This window comes from Octodon degus, unplaced genomic scaffold (assembly GCF_000260255.1).
Source record: "Octodon degus isolate 3935 unplaced genomic scaffold, OctDeg1.0 scaffold00039, whole genome shotgun sequence".
Lineage (NCBI taxonomy): Eukaryota > Metazoa > Chordata > Mammalia > Rodentia > Octodontidae > Octodon > Octodon degus.
The window spans coordinates 16,345,667-16,355,505 of record NW_004524615.1 but is presented as its reverse complement, the minus strand read 5'-3'; the positions used below and the strand labels follow the sequence as shown (position 1 = coordinate 16,355,505).

Here is a 9,839-nt window from a genome sequence, read left to right as displayed (position 1 = left end):
GTGCACTGGGTTTCCTCCATATGTTTCTGCATTTGTTTCTTTACTGCAGATGTTATTAATTCAGGGATTTCTTTTTTTATTTCCAATCTGAGGTCCTCTATACCTTTCTGCAGCTGTTTCTTTATTTCAGAAGCCTTTGATTCATTGCTTCCAGCTGTGTGATTTCCAATTTATTCTGTGTTAGTGTCCTCTGCACTTGTTATGGGTCTGAGGTTGCATTTTGTTCCTTCTTGTCATTTTGTGTAGCACTGTCTTCTGACCTTTGTTGTAGATCTTTGCTGTAGTTATAACCTTCGCATATACTGTAGTTCAGGTGCAGCTCTACACAGTTTGGACTTATCCAGCTGTACTTGGCTTGGGTCTGGCTGCTGTACTCAGCTCCTTCCTGCTGCTGCCCTTGAGGGTGAACCTGTTGTGCCCCTGTGGCAAGATGTTCTTCTCCTGGACTAGCTGTTTGGATCTATCCTCTACACTCTCTACAGGGATTGCAGCTGCAGGGTGACACCCCAGCCATGTATGCCAGGCCTGAGCTGAGCCTGGAGGAGACAAGGTGGAGTAGGGGGGAGAGGAAGCTCTCCCTCACACTCACTGGGTCTGGGCTAGGACTGGGTCTGGGGGTTCCCAGCATGCGGCAGAAATTCCTACTCGGCAGTGGGTTGGGGGAGGTGCTGCGGAGGGTGGGAGGCGTCCAAAGGGGGTTGGAGAGGGGCTGGCCCACGCTGCACCTGGGTTCGGACTGGTCCCGCTGCCGCAGGGTAGCAGGAAGCTCTCCCACACATTTACCAGACCTGGGCTAGGACTGGGTTGGGGGTTCCTGGAACGTGGCAGAAATTCCTACTTGGCCGGCAGGGTGGGTGAGGTGCTGTGGAGTGATGGGGGGTGTCCCAAGGGGGTGGGAGATGGTCTGCCCACGCTGCGCCTTGGCTGGGACTGGTCCCGCAGGCTCTGGATCTGAGCTAGCATTGTTCACATGTAAGTGCTGTTCTGATCTTGGGTACATCACACAGAACTTATTCACATGTAAAGATTTACAAGTAGTTTGTATATCTCACCCAATTATTTGATAAACATGTTCAGATTTTCCTTGGCGTAGTTTCAGTATCCAAGCGCCTGGGTTTGCTTTTAATTGAAAATATCCCTTTTAAAGTGAGAGAGAAAGAGAGAGAGAGGAGATCATTGCATTACATGACTAAGAACATCTAAGTGCTCATAGAAGACTTTATGAATTATCCAATCAATTGTTTACTCATTAGAGAAAGACAAAATTTTACAAATGAATTAAGGAAAGAGATTTTACCATATAAAAGTATATATGAAAGTATGACTATTCCAATTTTGTATTAGTTAATTATTTAAGAATTCATTTTTATTATCTGGGAGCTGTTGAGCAATAGAATAACAAAGATCATTTCATCTCACTATTAGGAAGACTTAAAGAGAATTTCACAAAAACATTAAACAACATCAGTTAAATACTTAGAATACTTACAAGATTGGCCATCACTATTGTATCAACCACAAGAGGTTTATTTTTTGTTCCTAGTGTAAACTGCAAACCCCGAGGAGGCCGCTTTGTCACTGAATCAAGGCAATGTCCTTCAAGTAGTAAAAATTCTAGTTCGTATTCTGCTGTGACAGTTCTCTCAACCTGTGGGAAATATGTCATTGATTTTGGTATTAATAATCCTCTTAAATTAAGTAGTAAATGTGATTATTTTCATGTTGGCTGATGTATTTTGGTGGATAACTTTAAGTCTTTTACATGAGAGTAAACTCATGAGATGAATCAAAACGTATGCTGCCCTTTTCTTTTTCATAGCATCATGTTTCTTCCAACGCAAGCATACATGTTCCAGTAACCCTATGCAGAGAAGATGTGAGAAAGGATGTGTGTTCCACAGTGTGAGAATTTTTTCAAGAGAGATTTAGATGAGATATTCCTCCAAAAAACTGCTTCAATTTGCTCTGCTCTGTGGTATCCACTACACACTGCGCAAGAAAGCTTAGTTATTATCTATTGGCTTTCCCATAATTAAGGAAAGATAAATGTTAAAATTACTGGAAAGAAATTAGAAAGTACCTGCAGACTAAATATCAACACATTTTTCTTCAAGTTTTTCTAAGAAAGCATAGTTTGCTTTTTCATTAAAGATGGTTTCCTCCGACCACATCCTTGTCTCCATAAACAGCTTTTCTTTTTTTGAGACAGGGATCACTATGTTGCTCAGACTGTTTTTGAACTTGCAATTCTCCCACCATCTCTTTTTGAGTAGCCAGGACTTTGGGTGCTGCTAAGTTTTCTTGTATGAAAAATACAACTGTATAAATACTTGAGGGCTAAAGCCTTTTTTCTACTTATTATAAACAACATAGCAAAATATGAAAATAAATTGAATAGTAAGTGATTTTCACATAGTTTGGGAATTTTGTTAAGTAGGTTAAAGACTGATGTTATCTCTATATAAGTTTAACTTACATATGAAGTTTTCAATACTACTTTCTGTCATTGTCCCTTGTTTTCTTCTTTATACTTTATATGTAATAAAGGCAGATCAGCTGCTAAAGAATTTGAAGAAAAACTGTATGAAATAGTAAACCCATTATGAGTTTAATTTTTTGTAGTTATTTTTCCCCCCAGGATCTTAATCATCATAAAAACATTTGCTGTTGCCATGGGGGGCAACGATACCACTTTCGGTATCGTAATGATAGAGTCTTTGGAAATATTCCATACTACAGAGTCTTCTCTAGTTATGATTATCACAGAAGTAATTACAGCACTTAGGTATGGCACTTCTCTCTAAAGTCTCCTTATTCTTATAATTTTTCTGCTCTAAGAATTGCAAGTAACTTCAAGATAATATTTAAAAACTTTCTATTTTTAATTATTTATGAACTATCATTATTTTAGAATTTCAGGTACTTAAGCTATAAACAGAGCCCTTGTTATCAGTTTACTTAAATAGAAAGATTTCCATGGAAGAGAATGGGAAAGTAAGGATGTTAAAAGACAAGGCTTGTAGAGATCATCTGGTTTAACTCTTTTATTTATAGATAAGAAATTGTACCCTAAAAGTGTGAGTTAATGATTTTTAAATAAGAATTAGATATCATGGCAGAGTATACGTATCATTAACTAGTTTGAGACTAGGATTTTCTTCAATTTGCAATAATTTATCATGAGAATTTCTCTTGTTCTTTTATATTTGCATAAATTCTGTTGATTCAGTCAAACCACAAAATCAGCAACAGTCATAGTTTGCTTTTTTTTTTTTTTTTAATTTTGTGGAACGGGGGATTGAACTCAGACCCTTGAGCTTGCCATGAAAGTGCTTATTCCACTGAGCCATCTCCCCGGCCCCTATAGCTTGCTTTCTGCTGAGTAAATTTAACTGTCAAACTTTTAGCTTTCCTGTAACTAATTCTGTCATATTTTATTGTGACATTCATGATTACTGTACAATGAAGTCTTTGTGGTTATAATCATATGAACAAAGTCTTCCTATGGGAGAATTTTTCTACATCAAATCTTTCCCCAGGCATTTATATATATTTGGAAATGATATGTAGCAAGGAATATCTACACAAGTTAGCATACAGTGACAAATCTTTCAAAATAAGTTTCATTTTTTGCCAGGTTATATTTCTTTACTTAAATATTCTTCTTTCTACTCTGATAAGTTACTTTATTATTTCATATTTTCCTAGGAAAACTATAGATAACATTTAAGTATAATAACACATACTGAAAAAAAAGCCTAATAGATAGCAAACTTTCACAGATACATTCTAATTTCTGTCACTTCGTTCACAGAACCTACGAAGACACAGGGAATTTCTTTTCTATTTCAGCCTTCTAACTTTAGAATTTAAACTACCTTTCACTGAACAACTTCTGAAAACATGACTACATTTGCCACTCTCTACCAAAAAGTAGTTAACTTTCATTAATACCTGTTGAAATTTTACCATCAGGTTCCATTTTCTTTTCTCAGTTGTACTGATTCTTCATTGACAAACTTTTCATACTTTTGGTTAGAATCTTTAAAATTATAAACATATTTCTGAACGTTCTTAGGTATCCAATAAACCCTGGTAAGAGATCTGATTATGGAAAAAGCAGGGATTTTTTTTTTCACTTCTTGCACTTTCTTAACTTTTCCTCTTAAATTTTATTATTATGCTGTCTTCTTATTCTTGCCCTAGATGTGAAGGACTGATTTTTAGATCATGACTATGACCAAGTTTTAGCTGTTTTCCTTTTTTTTGGCCATGTCAGGTTGGAGGATTTGGTGTGTTACAGGAAACGATTTAAGGTCCAACATAATCTTATGAGTGGATCAAAAGAAATTTGCCTAGAAGAAAAATCTTTACAAAAAAGGTTAAGACACGAGTATGTCTTGACATATCTTTGACAGATACAAAACAAATCTTATGAACAATCTTAACCAAATTATTACATGTTAATGTTTATGCAGTGGTCAAGACAATGGTTCCATTCTAAACGAGATCTCAAACACAGAAGCTGCAAATAGGTCTGAAGAAGGAAAACAGGAGAAGAAAGTATTTTTTCTTTAGTTTCTTCAGGTCAATCTTGGGAAGGTTCTCCTAAAATGTGTGGATATGTATGCATGTGTCCATGTGTGTGTGCGCACAGTTTTTAAGTTCATTTTTTCATTCTGAATTCAATGCTTTAAAAAGATTCAGTGCATTTAAAAATATTTTTTCATTGTGGATTGAATAAGAATATATGAGAAAGAGAAGTCTCAATCTTTATTAGACAAGTGTCACTTGGAGGTAATGTCAAGCGGATATATCCAGTCCACAGTATAGTACAATATTGAATCCCCTTTGCTGCTTTCCATCTTAATCTAGTCAGAAATGCTTTCTCCAGTTGTGAGAAAAAGTCACAAAAGGAATTTTGAATCTAACTTCCTCTCCAAATTAAAACCAAGCTTGAAGGGTAAAGGAGGTACGTAGTGGTGTAATTTTAACCTGCCATATCTCTATCTCCAAATTTTCTGAATTGTTTATCTTGGAAGTGTCTCTGAGCCAATGGCATAAGGCCACTAGGCTTAAGGCACCTAGGAACCTAGAAAAGCTGAATCTAAAGGTTTGGGAAACTAAAAAGTCAAAGAAATGACTGGATTAAGACCAAAACTCAGAAAGAAGTAAATTCTGGTGAGCATCCACAGGATGATCATTCACTTGCTACAGTTAAAAAGGTGTTAAAGAATTACCCTAGTTCTCTCTTGACAGATGACTTTATACAGGAACTTACATCTTTTAAGTGTATATTATCAAGGTCACAGTTGCTGTGCACTGTTTCAACCAACCAGCCTTCTGGAGTAATCATGTTGAGGGTTAGAAGGGGTGATTCAGGGATATCCAGGAACTTTGCTACTGGTCCAAGAGAGGGACTATCATTAGCCCCTGACATCACTTCTGGCTCCAGGACAAAACGGTAAAAGCTGTTAATAAAACATAAAATTACTATGACCAAAATTGAAAATGATTATTTCTTTTTTCTAAAGTACTTTAAAACTGACATAGCTTAATAAACACGACCATAAAGTTGTAAGTCAAAAAGGAATGTGTACTGCAGAATATGAACATTTACAAATTAAAGACAATTGTTTACAGTATTAATCTCTTATAAAACAGCATGTTATACATTATTATTTCATATGAACATGATCAGAATACTTTTAAGATATACCTAACTTACCAAATTCTAATAGTTTATGGTCTGTGTTTATATACTTCTTCACATTTGGCATGGTCTACTTTTTAATTTAATTTAATTTTGTTTATTTATTTTTTGTGGTGGAACTAGGGATTGAACTCAGGCCCTTGTGCTTGCCAGGGAAGTGCTTATTCTACTGAGCCATCTCCCTGGCCCTGTATTTTATTTTAAAGAGAATAAAAATGATACAGAACACAATGATAGGAAATTAACAATGATTGTTATATTGCATATTGTTATCTTTTAAGTAGTTGTTTAGATTACTAGATACATGCATGCAAAATTGATCAAACAATTAAACATTAACTGTTCCTTTCAATAAAATAGAAATTAGTACTGCAATTATCTTAGCTATTGTGTGTGTGTGTGTGTGGGTATTCTTTTCTTTTTTTTGTCCTTTTCCCCATCCCAATTGTTTCTTCCTTTTGGGCAGTTTCTTTCCCTTTCATACTGTCTATTGTACCTTTCAGATTTTATTTACTCTTTCTGTTTCTTATGCTAGGGAGACAGTATGATGTTTATACATGTGGGTCTGATTGATTTCACTTAAGAGTATGTTCTCTAGTTAGATCCATGTACCTGTAAAGGCCTTGAGTTCGTCTTTCTGTATAGCACATTTCTTTGTGAAAAAGGCCATATCCCTCAAATTGTTAAACAGATTCAGTGCAATCCCAATCAAAATAGCATCAGTGTACTTCACAGATCTAGAAAAACATTCTTAAAATTCATCAGATCAACTTTTTTTGATGACTGCACTAATTCTTACCACTATGAATAATATAAAGAAAAAAACAGGACCCAGAAAATAATAGTCTAGCTAAAATTCTGGTACCAATTATTGAAGCTGAATTAAAACCAAACAAGACTGAGATGCAGCTGCTTTAAAGAACCTTTACGCATATCTGTGGTTTTACTATACTTTAGTCACATTTTTCAGTACCACACACTATAAAAATTAGTTGTAAAGTGGGGATGGTACTGCAAGCCTCTAATTTCAGCACTCTGTGAGGCTGAGCCAGGACTATGAGTTTGAGCCTTGCCTAGGCAATTTGATGACTTAGCAAGAAGATTCTATTTCAAAATAAAAAGGGTGAAGGGCCGGCCAAATAGCTCAGTGGATTAAAGCCCTTGCAAGCAGGTGTAGGGGCCGGGAGTTCAGTCTCTGGGCCTGCTGTGCTGGGCCCATCCCTGGAGCGTGCTAAGAGGGCAATTGAGACTGGGAATGGTGGTGTGCACCTGTAATCCCAGTTCTTGGGAGGCTGTAAACAGGCAGATCACTATGAATCCGATCTATTAGTGAGATCCTGAATACCCTGTAGACCCTTTCCTAAAATACAGAAAAATAAAATAAAATGGGTGGGGGCAAAGCTCAGTGCAAAGGCCAAAGGCTTAATTCCCAGCACGACACACACACACACACACACACACACACACACACACCCCAAAGGACACCTGACTTCCACTGCGGGAAGACTACCATCAAGGCAGCAACTTTGCCTTCCCGAGGGAAGAAAAAGAGTAAGGATCTACTATGCGGCCCGGCCAGTCCCCGGAGGGCTGCTAGAATGAGTGCTGTAGTTTCAAGAGTGACTGGCTGTCTTCAGTGCACTTGCTTAGTTAACAAGTATCAGCATATATAGTAACTCAGGGTGAGACTAACCAATTACTGCCACACTGTCTTTCAAGTAAATGTTTGTTCAAAAAAAAAAAGGGTAATAAATGAAAACAAGAGACAAGAAAAAAATATCATAGGACTGTCCTACTAAAATGCTGCATATCGTTACACTTCTAAATTTTTTTGTAAAAATATTTACTTGTTTATTCCTATTTTCAAAAATATTTTCTTTTTTTCACATTCTATAGTGATTTAAAGTTTAACATATCAATACTTGATGGAAAATACCTGTTCCATGTTATGCCTAAGATGTTTAATATTCAGACAGTGAGGTTAAGCTCAACTGCCTATGCTATAGGGTAATAATATCATTAAGCTTCTCTAATGTAAGGTTAACAACCTAAATTTGCAGACCAAAAATTAGAGAAAAGAAGGGCTGCAAGGACAGTCAAAATTTTGGCCCTAGCCTCTCAAGATCAGTGAGGAGTCAGGACATAGGTGAACCTGTACTTTAATATCTTACAACTCAGTTGTGTTCCAAATTTTCTGATCAAGGAGATTACGGGGCCACAGAGGAAAGGGATTGATGATGTAGAGTGTGCCGAAGGAGAGTCACATAGAGAGAAACCATTCACTCAGGCTTTCAGAGAGCAAATTGGGCAAGCAATGGCCTTCACTCATCCACATGGCAGACACTGATAAAGGATCTACAAACTGTGGTACAGGGTTTCAGGTTAAATCCAGAGGGGATTTGACCCACTTCGTCAGATACAAAAGCTGCATTTCTTGTTATATAGGTCCTGCTTTATTGTGGTCTTAACCGTCCAGGAGAAAAGTTTAAAAATGAGGTATAAAAAGTAAAGCCATATCAGACCCAATCCTAGCCCAGGCCTGGTGAGTGTGTGGGAGACCTTCCGGCTACCCTGCGCCCGTGGGATCTACTACTGGTCCTACCCAGGTGCAGCGTGGGTGAGACCCACTTCCACCCCCTTGGGATGCCCCCCACCACTCCGCAGCACTTCTCACACTCCGCACGCCCAGTAGGAATTTCTGTTGCGTTGTGGGAACCCCCAGACCCACTCCTAGCCCAAGCCCGGTGAGTGTGTGGAAGAGCTTCCGGCTACCCTGTGCTGGTGGGATCTACTACTGGTCCCAGCCCAGGCACAGTGTGGGTGAGACCCTCTTCCAACACGTTTGGGACACCCCCACAACTTCACAGCACCATCCCCACTGTGCCTGCCGAGTAGGAATTTATGCTGTGTAGCGGGAACCCCCAGACACAGTCCTGCCCAGGCCTGATGAGTGTATGGGAGAGCTGCCTCTCCCTGCTACTCCACCTTGTCCCCTCCAGGCTCAGCTCAGGCAAGGCATACAGGCCTGGGGTGAGACCCTGCAGCTGCAATTCCTGCAGAGAGTGTAGAGGAAAGAACCACCAAGCTAGTCCAGGAACAGAAAATCTTGCCAGAGGGGCAAAACTGGCTCAACCCCAACGGCAGCAGCAGAAAGGAGCTGAGCACAGCAGCCAGACCACAGCCAGGCACAGCTGAAGACAGTGCTACACAAAACGAAGAGAAGGAACAAAATGCAACCTCAGAACTCAAGCCCACCCATAATAAGTGCAGAGGACACTAACACAGAACAAATTGGAAAACACACAGCTGAAAGCAATGAATCAACGGCTTCTGAAATAAAGAAACAGCTGCAGAAAGGTAAAGAGGTACTCCGATTGGAAATAAAAAAAGAAATCCCTCAATTAATAACATCTGCACTAAAGAATCAAATGCAGAAACATATGGAGGAAACCCAATGCCCACCCAGAACAAGTGCAGAGGACACTAGCTCGGCTCAAAAGTATGAATTAATAGTGTCGATAGTAAATAAGCAACAGCAGAAAGTTATTAAAGAACTCAGAGAGCAATTCTTTTCTGAAATAAAAAAAGAATTCTCAGAACTCATAGATTCTGAAGTAAAGGAGCAATACAGAAACATAGGGAGGAAACCCAATCTGAAAAAAATTGCAGTAAAAGCATATATAACTGCTTATAAAGAAGACATTGATAAAAAAAATAGAGGAGATTAGAAAAATGACAGATTCCTTGAATGAGCAATGCAGGAAAGAAATAGATCGCATGAAGCAGAGTCAAGGAGATATAGAGGTAATTAAAACCTCAATCACAAGCTTGCAAAACTGTTTGAGAGTAAAGACAAAGTTTCAGATCTTGAAGATGCAGCTAGTGAAAAGGTAAGAAAGGATCTGTTAAAAACAATGAGGACGCACGAAAGAATAATCCATCACCTGCAAGATGATGCAAAGATGAACAATGTGAGACTCATAGGCATCAATGAGAAAGAAGGAGTCAACACAAATGACATTAAAATAATAGTAGAAAACTTCCCAAATATGAGGAAACAATCTGCTATTCAGGTAACCGAAGCATACAGAATACCAAGTAACCTCAACCCAATGAAAAACACATC

At 38.3% G+C, this 9,839-nt stretch overlaps 1 protein-coding gene across 1 annotated transcript in view; it reads right to left on the bottom strand.

The window, feature by feature from the left end:
* Positions 1–1,489: 1,489 nt before the first annotated feature.
* The window catches only part of Uggt2 (UDP-glucose glycoprotein glucosyltransferase 2), a gene marked incomplete at both ends in the record, with an annotated part of 229,519 nt that continues 221,169 nt past the window's right edge, over positions 1,490–9,839 (bottom strand). The window contains 2 exons of the mRNA XM_023715197.1: positions 1,490–1,648; positions 5,282–5,471. Coding sequence (XP_023570965.1) covers positions 1,490–1,648; positions 5,282–5,471 — 349 coding nt within the window. The remainder of the gene's footprint in view (positions 1,649–5,281; positions 5,472–9,839) is intronic.